Source organism: Chamaea fasciata, unplaced genomic scaffold, assembly GCF_029207755.1.
Source record: "Chamaea fasciata isolate MVZ Bird 193981 ecotype frontalis unplaced genomic scaffold, bChaFas1.0.hap1 SCAF_12, whole genome shotgun sequence".
NCBI lineage: Eukaryota > Metazoa > Chordata > Aves > Passeriformes > Sylviidae > Chamaea > Chamaea fasciata.
In genome coordinates, this window is record NW_027094097.1 from 9,786,098 (window position 1) to 9,802,251 (window position 16,154).

Genomic DNA, 16,154 nt, shown 5'->3' on the forward strand with positions numbered 1-16,154 from the left:
CAGCAGATCCTGGGATGCCCCGCGGCACCTGCCTCTCTCTCCGCCTCTGTGGCTCTGCCCTTTCCCGTTGTCACTTCTGGAGGCTGCTGCCTGCCTGTTTGGTGACCTTCCCCACTGCTCGGGCAGTATTTTGGCCCCTGGCCATCTAAAACAATTAATGGAGGGGTGGAGAAACTAGCCGTGTTAAATTACTTCCACCTCTGGGAGGGGGTGAGGTCTCTACATCTCTTGCCCGATCCCAATGCAGTTTGTTGCTGTCGCCTGAAGCGGTCACTGCTCTGTTTTCCTTCAAGAAGTTAGCAAAACAATATTTCAGAGCACTCTCCCTGTATTTCTCGTCATTTCACTTACGGCGGTGCCTCAGGATCTCGCGGGGTGGAGAAACTTCCCTGGACTTAGAGAAAAACAAGCCGAGAGGAGGCAAGGGGGGGAGGATTTTGCTGGAAACCGCTTTGGGAAGCTGGAGACCACCTCGGGATGCCTCCTTTTCTCTCCTCTAGCAGCTATTCAGATCTTCCCGGGCGAAGGCAGCTCCCTGCCACGACGCGTGTGCATTAAGCAGGTCTGTGCGGCGGGCCAAGCGCTCTAAGGGACGCGGAGAGCAGCGATGCCGTCAGGACCAGCCCGGGAGCGCTTCTGGTTCTGCCCGTGTCTGTAAGGTCTCCGCAGGGCTGGGTGATGCGGAGCCCTGCTCTCGCTATGCCCCTCTGCCGTCTAGCGCTGGAGTTGGCTGTCAGAGAAACCTTCGAGGTCCCCTGCTCAGCCCCAGTAGTGTCATGAGTTAGATTAGTTGGAGCTGTGCTGGGGGCGGTGAGGGCTTGGATTACAGTCCAGAACTCAAAGTGCTTCGGTGGTTCACGTCGGAGGGGAGAGGAGACGCCCCGTCGCACACATGGAGGAAAAAGAGAAAAAACGCTGTCTTTGGAAGTGAGGGGGAATAAAGGAGGCCGGGAACATGGTAAGGAAATCTCTGCGAAGGGCTCTTGCCCTGGGCACGAGCAGGGCTGTGCGGGACGAAGCTGCTACCGGGGCAGCCTGCCTGGAGCCAGCGCACGGCGCTAATGCCGGGAGTGCCAAACAGCTCTTTTGGCACTTCCCGTTACTCGAGTGGCACACTGTACTCTTGGTGCCAGTCCTGGGCGGTGGCTGCAGGGACACAAACTTCTTGTTGGCACTGACGCCTGTGAGGTGCCTATCGGGCTACGGCGCTGGAGCGGGAAGCTGGGTTGGGTCAGTTGGGGCAGAGCCTTGTCTTTTGTGCTGCCTGGGTGCCGGGCTCTCCTCCGGCCCTCACTCTTTGCTAATCCTGCTCTGGGCATTGCTCTCTTGCAGAGCCTTTTCTCCTGCCCAGGGCGGGCATCCAGAGAACCTCTGGAGCTGGGCAGGGATGTTCCTTTTCAGTGTCAAGTTCTGCACGTGGGGATCTTTGTTTGGAGAGGGGAAAGGATGGTGAGCCCAGTGGGTAGCAGAGCACCTGGACTCCTTGGGAGTGGTTGCAGGGCTGTCCCCTGCTCAGCCGCACTGGCACTGCCCTGCAAACAGAGGTGCCCGGGCCATGGCTGTCAGTGGCTGGAGGGATTGCTGGACCTGTGGTGACATCCCACTGAGCACCAGTCTAGCTTCTGATGGTTTGCTCCTAGGCTCAGGCTGAGATCCATGTGCCTAGCAGCCCCAAATCTCCTGGAGGTGTCCTGCTATGTTATGGGCTGCTTCTCCACAGCAGAGGGAACAAAATCCATGAGGAGGACAAGCAGCTTGCATTGCTGCTGTGCCTGGCAGTGATTTGCTCTTTAAAAGTTCAGCTTCTGAGCCTGCAGAAACTTGGCTTTCATTGAGGGATGAGTTGAATTCTGACTTCTGCAAGTTGAGCTTGCAGAAGTTTATAGATTCATGTGTTTTCCCTTTACCACCCTCCAGCTCCTCTGCAGAGAATCCTGTGGTGCTCTTTGCCCTCACATGCCTTTCAGAGCCATGGTGTGCTCTCCTCTGCTATCCTTCTGTGGAGGCATCTCACTTCTACTTCTCCATCCAAGTCAGAAGACCACTTTCTCTCACTCCATGCCTAGTGTGCTCCTGGCAAGTGTTGGTCTATGCAGGTTATATTCTGAAGTTGAAATCAAAGGAGAGCATTGCTTGGGGTTGTGCAGGGTTGGGGCCATCCATTGCAGTCTCATGGGCTGCATTTTGCCATATGGGCTGAAGCAGTGCTTGTGAAATTCTGCCTTGGGAGGCTGGAGGCAGAGACTGGCTGCTGCTACTCTGCTCCTTCAAGTTGGAGGTGTCTTTCTGATTCCCAAATGCTTCAGCCTCCCTCCTTGATGTTGTTTAAATGTGTGATGCAAAAGCTGCCTGGAGCAGGGACCTTTGTGTGGAGCAGTGCCATGACCAGTCCAGGTGGTTGGGCATTCAAGGACCATCTATCACTGCTGAGGAGGGATTGTGTGCCTCTCAGGGTCTGAGTGCAGCTGGAAGGAATAGGAACCAGAGGCCAAGCTGCACCAGGCCCAGCAATGAGTGCTGGCCACACTGCGGACACCTCTGGTCCATGGCAGGTATCTGTTCTCAATGCTGTGGTGGACCAATCTACATTTTGGGAGGTTCATTTCTGTGAGCAACCAAGTTGTGGCTGTAGCTGCAAGCTGTTCTGATTAAGTTGAGTTTTTTTGTGTCCTTTTAAATCAAACAAACCCTGCAGGCAAAAGATTTGGATCTCAGTGAATGTGTGTCAGTCTGCTGGCCTGTAGGAGACCTTCCATGGCCTCCAGCAGCCTGCAAGACTTGGAGACTTGGCTCCTGATGGAGGTCTGGCAAGGCACCACTGCTGGCTGCCCTGCTCTGTGAGGCAGGTGATTCCTCTTCATGGGGTTTGTGTTAGAGCTGATGTGTGTGTATGGGTACATAAGGTTGTGGCATTTGATGCTTTGGGAGATGCCCAAAGCACCAAATGGGTGAGACAGCTTGGGTCAAAGTAGTCCAATTCCACTAGAAGTGACTTCTGGAGCTGTGGAAACCCCACGGTGAGAGCAGGGCAGGACCCTGGCTGGGCTCTGTCTACCTTGCTCACCCATCATGACTTTTGTGACTTGGGATCTATCTTCATTCTCTGGTATTCCCAGGATTCACCTTTCTTGGTGCTGCCTGCAGAGTAGTTCTGGTGGCACCTCTATGCTGGTAGGAGAGAGGATGGGTTTCAGAAGAAAATAGGGTCTTTCTTCTATCTTCCAGTTATGTCTTCTCCCAGGGTGGGAAGGAAATGAGTCTGGGAATCACAAAGAGATTTAAGCACTGGGGATCTTCTTTCTTTATTTCTGTGCCAAAACCATGAGCAAGATGTTGGAACACAGACAAAGTCCAGAGACATAATCCTAAGACATGGAAGCAGTTTGAAAGCACCTCCTCTGGGGTAACAAGGTTGACAATTTGCATTTGGCCCAGCTTCTTTTCAAAAGCACTGGGTAGGTAAACATGCCGTTTATAGTAATAATAAAAATAATGGCTAAATGCAAGTGTCAGGCCAGCTGCATCCAGGTATGTCCTTGTAGAAATTGCCAAATGTATTCTAGTACCACATGGGAATGGAAGACAGCAGATGCTTACAGTGACACAACGCAGGTGTCCAAGGAGGACTCTGTGCTGTGTGTCAGCACTTATTTTCTGAAAACCAGCATCCTGTAGCATAGCCCCCTCTGGCAGTGCTGCTGACCACCTAGCCCCATGGGCACTTGGCTCTGAAGGCATACCTTGCTAGCAGAAGAGATCATAACATGAGAGCCTTGTCAGCGTCTCATGGCTGGTCACTTCAGACAAGATAGCCAGCATGTCTGCCTCTAAATCCTAGAAGCCAGGCCCAGTGCTCAGCTCATAGAGCCTCATTTTCTTGTTGCATCTCAAATGCAACCCTGTCTGCAACCAATCATGTGTAAAATTTGAACCATTCTGCAGGTGTGCACAGCCTTAACCTAAGCATTGGTGCTGAGTGTGGGTGGAAGTTACATTACAGGGGCTACAGGCTCCTTTAGCACTGAGGTGTTGAAAAAACCTCTGTTGAAACAATCAAGGTGTCCTGCAGAAACTATAAACTAAACCCACTTGTAGGCACTTGTTCCAGAGCACTTTTTGTTCCTATTCTTGGCTGTTTACACATGATGGAACCCCCTGTTCCAGTCCTGCAGAGCTCAGTGTCATCATGGTCTGAAAAAGTGAGTATTAGCACTGGGAGCAGATGTGTTGCTGACTGAAGATCAGTAAAAAGCAAGGAGAGCTTGCCAGGGTAAAGCTGCCCACTTCTGGCCATGGGATACTCTGTGTTTTTTGCACCACTCGTAGTACCTGGTTTGCAACTCAGAGAAGTGAGTGGACATGCCCTTGCTGATTCTGAAGGTTTGACCATGCTTATACCTCTCTGCCATACCAAGTGCCTCATCACTGTTGGCTCACTTAGCCTTTCATTAATATATTAACAAAAAATGGGGCCTTTCTTGTGGTAAGTGCTGGTTTCATATGTATCCTATTTTTTGCATCACTGGACACTTCCAAGATCAAAGCAGTGCAGAATGAATCTGAAAGTCTTTCTGTCGGCTCAGATTTGTCATCCTGCCATCAGCCTGGGAAGCCCAGGATGAACCCTTGCTCCAGCTGGTGCAATCAGCCATTGATTTGAATGGAATCAAATGGTTCAGCTGAAGAAAAGACTTGCATGTGCTCCTCCTGGACACTGGTGGATGTGGTAAAGGGGAGTCTTCATGGGGCCTTATGGTCACCCGCAATGGGGCACACTGCTGTGGCTGGATGGTGGTTTGCATGCTGCAGAGAAGGAAAGCTGCTGGAGTTCTGATGACCTTAGCTAGGTGTCCACCTTGAGCTTTGCAGCCTGTGTTAGGTGTGGCAGAGGCTCCCTGAACAGGTTCCTTCAGGAGGATACCTTCCCTGAGGCTGCTTGTCAAATCTTAGTGCCTCCCAACAAACCCCCAGCATTGCTGAGCCTCCAACATGGTTAAAAGATGCGGGTTATTTGCTGTCTGTTGTCATCTTGCTGAATACATTTACCTTTTGAACAAGGTCCCTCTCATATGCTCAGGAGGCTGGTATGCAGACCCGTTAATGGATCAAGGGGAAAAATGCCTGTGGATGTATTCTCCTTTGTGTTTGGGCTTATAACCACCCACATTTTGGCATACATCCCTTCTGTGCACAAAGATCTTTTAGAAATTGCTAGTTAAATCTCCACCCTCCTTTGATATGTATGGAAATAATGGGACACGTGAGACTGTTTTCTGTTTGGAAAAAAAAAATCTATAAAGGGAGTAGCTTTAAAAGCCTGTGTTCACCCTTTTCTAACTCAGGAGTTTAATAAAAGAAATGCCCTGAATTTATGACTGATTTACTAAGCTTTCTGGGAGGCATGCATTTAGTGCTGTATCCAAATATAGGGGAAATGTTTCCATCTGAATCTGTCCCAGGTTTGCTGCTTAGGGGCAGGAGGAGAACTTGAGCACACCCGTGTCTGTTCTTCATTGAGCTCAGAGAGTCTTGGAACAAATCTTGGTCCCTCTGACCAGGAACACTTCTCCCTTCTTCAGCAGACTGATGCTTCTTGGAGTGGCCTATGGCTGAGCTGGCACAACCATGGACATCTCTGAGCTGCCTGCTCTGTCCTGGCTCATCCTTCCTCACAGCCTCTTCCTGAGAGGCATCTGAGCACTGCTGCTGGCAATGCTTTCTCCTGTCAATGGTGTGCAGGGATGTGCTCCTCCAGGGAAGGTCCTTCTGTGCTTTCTGTTTTCTCGTCCGCTCTGCAATCCCCTCCTGGAACTCCAGCTCTGCTTCAGAGCAGTTTCTGTCCCCCTCTGAATAGCAGGACTTGTATTTCATGAGCACATGGTAATACAGTGTGTTTAAGGCCAATAGGAACTATGGCTCATCTGTTATGGGATATTGGGACCACAGAGTGTTGCCTAGCTCCCCTATGGAGTCTGGGAGCCCTTTAACTAAAAGAGGATCATTTTTCTGTGGCATCCACCCTTAATTATGGAGGTTGCAAGACATGGAGAATCCACCAGTCCCCATGGGAGTCTGTCCAGCAGCTCATGCACCTTGCAAAGGGAAGGGGTGAGATCTGGACGTGAGTCCAGAATGTGTGCAACGTTGGCATAGAACTAATAATCTAAATACTGGCCCCATGAAGATAGTTTTTGGCACTCATCAGCTGGCCTGATGAAGGATTATCATTTTCTTTTTGAGCACAGGCGGCTGCCCATCTGTTGTAAGATGCCCCCAGATGGGTGTCTGAACACAAGGGGTTGGCTATGGCCTAATGCCTCTGACTAAAAGGTGTTAAAATGAGCTGACCTGTTTGGTGAAGAATTTACTTAGGGTATTTTATAGCTGGCTAGTATAAAGAAATCTTTCACCTGCCTGGAGTGCCCTATTAGTTGGTACCTATGAGGCAGAAATGAGAAGGAGCACAACATGCTGCTGCTTGGATTGGTTTGCCAGATGGATGCCAATGCCTGAAGTTAAGAGCAGAGCAAATGCTGTCACTAATAATAGGGTGAATGAGCTCAAGCAATTTCTTTTGTTCAATAGCAGAGAGAAAGGTTTTTAGTGGATTTGTAGAAAGAGCCTTATAAAGAAAGGGAGTCGGCTGCAATGTCTCAGGACTTGTATAGAAGTGGCCTGTGAAATTCTTGGCTCTGTCTGTGATATCTAACAGGATTTAGCAAGCCTTGTCTGAGCCTGTTGTAGGAACATGACACTTGGAATGTGGAGGTCCTGGCTGGACTGTGGCATACGGTGCCACGGCCAGAGTGTCGGTGCCCAAGGCAGGGCAGCCTGTGCAGTCTGGCAGCAGGCATGAAGAGGAGACCTCCAGCTGGTCTTGAGGAGGTGGAAAGGTGCACTTGGCTAACAATGGGCAGTGAAACCATGGCTGCCAGCGCTCATGCTCTTCCAGCATGAGTCTGTTGCTGGGAAGGTTGTTCTAAAAGTACCAAAAGCTTAGCAGCACACGGAGTACAACCTGTTTAATTAATTGCATTGTTAGAGCTATGCCAGTGATATTTAAAGAAAAAAAAAAATCTGTGCTTAGACAGTTATTTCAGATTAAGGACTTAATCCCTTGATTAAACTAAACCAAAATAAGCTGGTGTCCAGCTGTAGGATGGTGTTTTATACACAGCTCTTCTTATCCACTTGCAGGCCCTTGTTTCAACTGGAAGATGTCTGTTTAAGGACAGGGCTTTGATCTGTTCTCTCAGCTGCCCTTTAAACACCTATATCATCTCCTTGATCTATTTCTGATAGAAAGTAACTGGTCTTTGAGACCAGGGCTCATTTGTTGCTATGGATAAAAGGCCTACCTCTTGCTCAGTACATTGAGAACTGGTTAGGGAGCAAGACATGTCTCTGTGAGGAAATGCTTATCTTCATTTCCCAGTTCTTCCCCACTCTGACTAAAAGACAACTTTCTTGGATTGTGGGTCTCCCCCACTTTGGTCTCTTTAAACTTCAGCAGTTGTCAGCAGCTCTTCTGATGTGTTGGATGTTGCACAGAGAAAGGAGAAAGTTACAATCTCTTCTCCAGAAAAGCTGGAGTACAAAACCCTGAAGGTTAGAGAGAAGTAAGGTGAATTAGGGGCAAGGTGCAGTATTAGACTCAAGTAAACAGGTGTCTTGGGCCGGGAAGCAGGCTCAGGTCATGTTGCCATATGATAATGCCTGTGTTAGGCCACCTGCAGTGTGGTGCAGAGCCAGGGATGTACCTGAACCAGGCTGCCTCTGCTGCCTGCTATTCCCTGTCTTTTGCTCCAGGGCAGCACTGGTGTAGTTGTGCACTCCAAAGCTCGAAGGAGGTCATGCTTCACTTTCAAAGAAATCTGGGGTGTCTCCCCTTGAGTGAAAACAAACCAAGCCTGAGCTTGGAGAGATCACCCAGCTTTGGGCCTTCCTTTCCCCAGCTGCGCACGCCCAGACCTACAGCATGCGCAGAACAGGGACCTCGGAGTTGAAAAGCAAATACATCATTTTTCCCTTTGTTTAATTAAATGAGAGATCATGAGTTAATCGCTTCCAAGCGCTTGTTTTCCTGCAGTGCCTGGAATGATAATCCTGTGTGCTGCCCAGTAGGAGCTGCTTTGGCTGCCGCAGCCGCGTCAACACGGAATAGGGCTGGGAGAACAGAGGGAGGCATCTGGAAATGATTCTCTGAGCTCCGTCTGCAGAGCACCACTCCCTGCAAAGCTGTAGGAGCTGGTTTATCCACCGGCTATGGAGCAGTCCTGCCTGCCTCAATGCAGGGGAGCTGAGCCAGGCTACAGCCATGCCCTCTGCAATGGCATGCAGAAAGCAGCTTGCTTTTGGAGGTACAGCACTTCACCAAAGCTGGCCTGGGTGAGAGTGCAAACACTTGCCTCCCAAGTGGAACTGGGTGCTGTGCTTTTCACCCTGAAAAGCGTAAAACAATAGCCCAAAGAGCAGGTAGAACTGTTCCTCATTATCTCACAGGAAGATGGTGTAATTACAGGAGTGGGAATGCCTACCTCTATAGCTGCACCACTTAATAATACATTATTTTATCCAGAGGAAGGCAGGGTGCCGAAGGCAGGCGCCCTCTTCTCAGCCTCCCCCTGAGCCTCAAAGCGAGCAGCAGACGGGGGAGCTGGCACTTGCTCTGGGAAGATTTTTCTCTCTTGAACTCATTGCCGCTGTGATTAGAACAGCTCAGGAAATGGGGCTGGGAGGGTTCTCCTCTCTGCAGCAATGGAGTGGGAAATCTCAAATTTTGTCAGAAAAACAAGCCTTGTTTTTAGCCAAAGATTTTTCTGAACACAGAAATGTCTCTTTTTTTAAGGGAAAGCAGCCTGTCTTTCGGCTTTGTGTCAGAAAGTGGAAAGGCTTCATGGAAAGCCCAGAGGTCTGTTTTTACTGGAAATGAGGTTTCTCACGTCAGCTGAGAGCTGAGCAGCCCCAGCCAAGTGGTGCGGCACAGCAGCCTTTGCTGGCGGAGGGACCAGCTAACCCGGCCCCGCTCAGCGCCTGCTGTGAGCTCCTTTTCCCCCAGTGCCAAAGCCGGCTGGGAGCCATGGGCAGGCGCTGTGTTGTGCTGCTCGGAGCTCTGCCTCTCCCCAGTTTTGATACTATTTCTACTTTCCAGTCTGGGGCATGGGAGGGTTGGGTCATTTCTTTCCCTCACCTTTGCACACTTTGGTCCCTCCTGTCCTGCCTTTGCACAGTGTCTTGGGCACCTGGGCAAGACGGGAGAAAGTGGGTGCGTGCAGGACGTGGCCAAGCTCCGGGCAGCCGGCAGAAGGAGGGCAAAGTTGCGGGAGCTCCTGGCAAGGTCTCCCTGCTGAGCGGGAGCCGAGACGCACGATGACTCAGAGCTGGGTGTACCATGGGCACCACTCGCTGCGCTTGCAGCCGCGCCGGATTCTGCTCCTCTGCCCAGCTATGCTCCTTGCTCTGCCAAGCCACGGCAAGCTCTGGATTTAACTAGGGCACTTTGGGATATGTAGTTTCCTTCTTTGGCAGCTCAAATGAGGGTGTAGGTTTGTGAAAGCAGAGCTGTAGATTCTTTAACTAAATTCCTGTTGAAAGGATGAATTCTCAGTGTGTTACATGGGCCAGTCCAGCCTGCTGGAAGAGGAGCGTTGTCTGCCATAAGTCATGGGTTAGTCAAACTGTTAGTCTGGTCTCACCAAAACAATCTTTTTTAGTAGTCTGCAGACAGCATCTGGGCTGTCGGCAGGGAAGATCTGTGTCTCTTCATGTTGACCTTGACCAAGACTCAGTACTTTGTAGGCAAAATGAGCAAAGTGCTTGGGTGAGTTGTAGGGAAAATGCTGCCAAGGCTTTGTGGTCCCAGATGGGTCCAGAAGCATTGCAGCCCACCCCTGCACTGACTTACATTGTCCTGAGCCACTTGGGTTGCTGTCTCTTGCTTGAAGAGCGCAGGTATTCTGATGCCGTGTGAAGTGTGTGCGTAGCCCTGGGGATGATCTCTCTGCTCACCAGGCAGGCTGATTTTTGTTCTCCAAACCTGTAGGAGGTTCTCTAGGGTTCAGACTTAATTGGTGAGCAGTAGGTCCCAAAGACAAAGAAGTTCAGTCCTGAGTCAAAAAGAAATGTAGAACGACAGGAGTTCCCAGTGGTTGGAGCTGCTATATTGCTCTCTATATGCCCACAAAGGTAGGTAGAAAATTCAATCAGTGCACCTAGCGGAGCCCAAGAAGCTCCTGGTTACTCCAGATGCCTCATGACAGGCTCCTCTTCCAACCTGCAGTGTCTGCTTGCACTAGCAGAAGTAGATGTCCCCTGAGCAGGATTGGAACAACTGCTTGGCTCCTCTTCTGCCCAGGCACTTGTAGCCTCATTCCTGATTGACTCCTGGTTCTTGCTGGAGTTTGTGATGGAGGGGGGCTCTAAGGGCTGAGCAGCAGAGCTTTGCCACAACAGTCTTTATTGTTCTATTTGTCACAGCACCCGTGGCTCCTGTGATATGCAGGGGAGAAAGGGCAGCCCACCCACCCACTGGTCAGACCGAAGCCCTCTGCCAGTTGTGAAGTCCTCCTGGGTTCTTACTGTTCCCCTGGCATCCTGGGTGGGACCATGCTAGGTTGTTCCTGTCCCATGGAGCCAAGCCCATCCCATCCCCATGTAGTGCTTTCCTCTTCCCTCCCTGTGCTCCAGCCCCTGCACCGGCAGCCACCTCTCAGCGGAGCAGCAGTGAAAGCCAGTTTGGCCGGACATGACCTTAACCTGGGCTTTATTTAGCGCCTTGATTTATAGAGCAGTTATTTTAAAAGCATGTTTCTCTTTTGGGAGGTGTGGTGGAGTGGTGGCAGCGAGCTGGAGTTTAGAAGTCCTCCTGTGCTATTGACAAAGAATCATTTGAATCCCAAGATTCCTTCTGCTTGCAGAGATGCACTCTGGCTTGCTTGGAAAGTGCTTCTGTTGGTGTTTGTGCCCAGTGGCTGAAAAGGAGCACATGTCCGAGACCTTTCTTGTGAGAGGAATGTGGCGACAGTGTTGGAAGCAGGGAAACTTGAAATGTGCAGTGCCTGAAGGAGGCTGTTTTTTCCAGTGGGTTCCTGCGCTAGGCTCTGCCAGCTCTTGGGGACTACTGTGGGCTGGTTGTAGTGGAAATGTGCTGGAGCAGGAGTGCCGCCTCCATGGATCCTTGTTAGATTTAGCTTGTTCTTCTGTCCAGGTGCTGTTCTCATATCCTGGGTCACAAAAGTTGACTCATACCTTCTGGGGGTTACATTGCTTGTTTGAGATAAGGGATAGAACCTCTGGAAAAAGTTGCCCAGAGATTGTGGAGTCATCTTTGGAGATATTAAAAAACTGTCTGGAGTAACATGCTCTAGGGGACCCTGCAGGGGTCTAGGGGCCTTCGAGCATGGTCTAGGGCACTGTGGACCATGGAAGTTGGACTAGATGACCTCCAGTGGTCCCTTCCAACCTTAGTCATTCTATGATTCCATGATGTAGGTGAGATAGGCTCTAGTCTTCAGGTTTATCAGACTCAGGAGCACAGGGCACTATTCCTTTCTCTGGTTTGTATGAGCTCCCTGTGCCTGCAAACCCTGTCTCCTCCACATGCATGGCAGCCAGCCCTGCTGGCAGGCTGGATGTGTGAGGCTGCCCATCTCTGCTCTGGCATCCCACAGCAGGACCATGAGGCCTCTTGCAGTCCTGTCTGAGGTGCTTTCCTCCAGCCCTCCTACAGTCTGAGAAATTAATTAGTGCAAATAAGCAGCCCCATCCCTAGGATTGTGAGCTGGGTTAGTGAGTCCCTTATTGAGGGAGAATCTGTTGCTGTTGGAGGCTCCAAGCTCTGCCATGTTCTACTCCCTGTATTTTCAGGGTGGCTTTTGAGGCACTGCCATGTTTCACCCTCCATCCAGGCAGAAGCTATTCCTGGGTGACCATCCTGGGTGGGAGCACTGAAGAGCAGTGTCATCTCCACGTTCATCTGTGGCACACGGAGGCTGCTGAGCTCTCTAGCCTCGTTCTGTACCTGGTTCTGTAGCCTCCCAAGGATGCTGGTGCTACAGTCCCATGCAACACGGTGGGATGTGGGAATCTACTTCCTGTTTGGGGCTTTTCCTGCACAATTAGTAGAGATTGGTGCAATCATCCCTTTTTACCAAAAGGTAGTGGTTGAAACCTTCTCTCTATCCCTTAGAAACCTACACAACTATCATGGCTTTGTGGTATACCCTAGTCAGAGGGAGATAAAACCTCTGTGTTTGGAAGTGCAGTTAGCACTGCACTCTTCAATGGCTACAGGCTATGGTTATTCTGTATTTCACTAAAGGAAGGATAATGTACGACCTGGTTTATTTTAACCATATAAAGGATTTTTGATTTGGTGCCAATGTTAATAATTGTTTTGTGAAGGCTAAGGCAGCAGGAATGGTGTGAGAACCTTAGAGCGATGCCCTGACTCATGTGCAAATATTTTGACTTCTTTGTTTTGTTTGCAACAGTGAACTTAACAAATTTATTTTGGGGAGGGATTGATATCTGAAAGAATTTTGCTCAAGCAGAGCATTGGGACAGAAGATGGTGCAGAACCAACCCCAGCTGGTTTTGACTGATATTTTTAACTTGTGGGCTGTGTAGGTCTAGAGGGAGATTGTTGTCAAATGCTTCCAACAGTAATGCTACTGTGAGCGTCCAAGCAGGTGACTGGTGGGGTAGGAGAGCACCTGTGTGAAGGCCAGTTTTATCTGACAAGGTCACAGGCACTTGCTGGGACAGGTTGGTACCAACAGAAGTTATTATTTTTCTGAGTGAAAAGTAAATTGTTTAAAACAGCCTTCTCCTCCTATTTAGAATTGGGGTTAAATGCTCATCCCTAGAATTCAGCACTTGGGAGTGTGCACATAGGGCTCTTGCTTTTGGAATTCTTGGATTCAGAATATTGGATTAAGAATTCCAGCTCAGGATAATCTATGATTCTATGCATATGAGAAACAGCTCCTTAACCTTTGTTTGGCTGGTTGCACTGGCCTTGAGTACTGCAGGAGGCAGCTGGTCTCTCAGAAAAGGTATGGACACTTTAGGAGCCTGCTGCCATCTAGTCTTGCTGTTGCTGACATCAAGAAAAACAGCAGAAAAGGTAAGGAAGCAGTACTGTCCCACAGGCAGTGTGTGGTTTGCCTGTCACTGTAGTTCTGCCAGCTCATTGCAGGCAGGGATTGTGGAAGGATCACCTGGGCGTCCTCACCTCTCCTGTGCAGTCCCACAGGCTGTCCTACAAGGCGAGTTTGCACCAGAGCACGGAGTTTATATTGTGCTTAAACACCCAACTCTCTAAAGGAGGAATCTGGAGATCGTTAAGCTGAGAGAGATGGGAAGGCTTGTGTGAGGAGCATCATCTCTGCTGGGCTGCAGGTCAGTTCAGGCTTGCTCTGAGACTGTTGAACTTTCTCAGGGTGGTGGAGGCATCTGCAGTGATGTGCTGCCATGGAGTGGAAGCAGTGAAACTGTTTGTTTCCTCCTGATCCCCTTGTTCTACTGTTCCCTGGTTGTGGAGCAAGCTGTTGTGGCACTGCTTTGTTTAACTTTCTTTCCCAGCCTTGCTGTGGGACTGAAGTATATTTTCAGGCATGTCCATGCAGTAGCTCCTGTTCTACAGGAGGCTGTAGGGCTTCTGGGCCAGCAGCTGAAGTGCTTTGCTTATATCTAGTGAAAGGAGGTGGATTTGGAGCAGATGAGGATCTGGCGAGACACCTGAGTAAACTTTCATTTGGTTTTGTAGCAAAACTTACTCCCACTGGCTGTAAGTTAGCCCAAGGGATCCCCTCTAAAATAGAAAAGAAAGGAGCAATCCTGATCCTCTCTCCAGATACGTACAGCTTTATATTTTTTTTATTGTTACTTTTTGGCAAGCTCTCTTGATTTACACCCATGCAATAACTCAGAATCTGGCCTCCAGCACTGGAATTGGTCCTGACACTATGGGCAGGCTCTGGCTGGCAGGTTCTCCCAAATGAAGGTGGATGCAGGGAAGGGAAGCCATTGCCGCTGATCCCCCTGAACTGGCATCCTAGGTATCAATGGGTGTGCTCAGGGACCACAGGCAACCCTGTTCACACTCATTGTACGAATCCTGGTGTGAGGCATCTTGCACTGCAGAAAATTCCTGGCTCCTGGAGCAGAGCCTTTCATGAGAGGCAAGCAGCTTTGAATAACGAGAAGCGAGGAGTCATACTGGTGAATGGCTTTCCACAGAACCAAACAGCTCTGGCACCTTATCCTGTGCTGGGACTCCAGACCAGAGGAGGCTGAGGAGCTTGAGCCCACTCCAACTCCCCTTCACCCACCAAGGAGTGTACCCAAAACACGGGGCTGGTGATGCGCCCACCCCATGATTGTTTCGCTCGCACGCGCTCACGTGCTGCGGTGTGGTCTAACAGCCGCCCCACCCCGCGCAGGCAGGAGAAGGACTTGCTGCGTAAGCAAAAGCTGGGAATTCTCACCGCTGTGCGCAGCACTCTGCGAGCACTCCACTCCTGTTTTGGGAGAGCTTTTTTGTGTTTACCTGGGATCGCTGGTGCCAAAAGAAGCTAGAAAGGACAGCACTTGGCTCCTTTGATCTTCGTTCCTCCTGCATTTGGAGATGGCTGCGCTCCTGGGCGTTGGGCAAATCGTGCCCTGGTACCACTAACACTTTCTCTCTCGGCAGGACTCAGAATCACTGGACGGCTGCATTCAGAGTACGTTATCAGCACTCTACCCTCCATTCGAGGCTACCGCAGCCACTGTTCTGTGCCAAGTTTTTGATGTGGTGGAGAAGACGTACCGTGGGGATGGACTGCACTACCTCATAGACTTCCTGATTCCAGCCAAGCACATCCTGCAGTGCATTCAGCAGGATGCCTGTGTGAGTACATCATGCTCTCCAAGGCCTGTGAAGGCTTTCTTGGAGTTTTCTCTCTGCTCTCATATGCAAAAGGGCTGGCAAAAAGCACTTGAGTATGTATGGCAGGCTAGGTGGGAGGGCAGGCAGACAATTAGGAAACAGTTGAGAAATTGTTGTTGAAGTTTAACCCTTCAGAGATCAGGTGTGGAGCAGTGCTCTCCCTTGCCATAATCAGGAACACCATGGGCTTAAGGGATTCACAGGAGGAGGTTTAGTGAAGTGTTTGCTGGATGTGACTGACTGGGGTGGCTTCTGACCCCAGCTGTTCCCTGGCCCTGTGGATGAAGCTGTCGGGCTCCTGCCACTGGCAGGATGACATGTGGGGCGAAATGCTGCCAGTCGGTGTTTTTCCCAGAACTCCAGCTCCCCTTTGATGGTTGCTGGAACCGTCACAAGGCTCAGTAGCCCCGAGGAGTCACGTTACATTTACTGCCAGAACGAGTCCAAGATTAACGTGCTTTACTGTTGGGAGTCTAAAATGTTAGAAACGATGAGTCAAACACCTCCATCACAAAACTTGGCTCAAAGTCTGCAAGATGAAAAAAACCCAACCAGCCCAAACAACCTAAAATGTGGGTTTGTTCTAACCTTCTTGTCTCTGAATGCGAAGGGGGCGTGTGGCCAGGCTTTCAATTCAAGTCCTCATGGAAGGCGCAAGGAATTTCTAGGAGGAGGAAAAATATGGAATAGAGACTGAAATAGTCAGTTACTCATTTGTTTCAAGGAGATACTGGGGGGACAGACCCATCATGTAGGATGGATCCACATGAGTTATGTATCTTGAAAATGTGTTTTGGTGCAGTATTTGTTGCCTCGAGTTGTCACCAGCCTCCAGCTTGGTGCCAGGCATCTTTGTGAGTCGAGGAGGGTCCAAGGTGGGGCATGACCTTGCTGCCCTCTCCCACCCTAAACACTGGAATCGATGTTATTCCATCGGTATCTAATTGGAGCTTCTAATTCTATGGCGCATTGTGTGTTTTTCCCCTTTAAAGAAACAAAAGGCTTTTCGTTTGTACAAACTGGTAATTATTTCAAGACGTTTCACAGCTTTCCCCAAAACACCGCCCTCGCTGAAGGAGCCGAGGTAGCAATTTCCCCACTCCTCGAGATCCCGGCAGCTTCCGAGCAGCCAGCGGTGCTTTGGGCAGGTGAGGCAGTGAGAGGGAGGGGGGGAAAGCAGCAGTGAGCTGGGCCCCCAGCGCTGCTGTTCCACAGGGGAGCT

At 50.2% G+C, this 16,154-nt stretch overlaps 1 protein-coding gene across 4 annotated transcripts in view; it reads left to right on the forward strand.

Annotated features, from left to right (window-relative positions):
* The first annotated feature begins 259 nt into the window (after positions 1-259).
* PLEKHG4 (pleckstrin homology and RhoGEF domain containing G4) overlaps positions 260-16,154 on the forward strand; it is an 86,032-nt gene continuing 70,137 nt past the window's right edge. For 3 of the 4 annotated variants that reach the window (XM_066194494.1, XM_066194495.1, XM_066194496.1), the window contains exons 1-2: positions 261-958; positions 14,696-14,893. In XM_066194494.1, coding sequence (XP_066050591.1) covers positions 956-958; positions 14,696-14,893 — 201 coding nt within the window. In that variant the 5' untranslated portion in view covers positions 261-955. Of the gene's footprint in view, positions 959-14,695; positions 14,894-16,154 lie in introns of all 4 variants that reach the window. The other variant, XM_066194493.1, reaches the window with a different exon arrangement.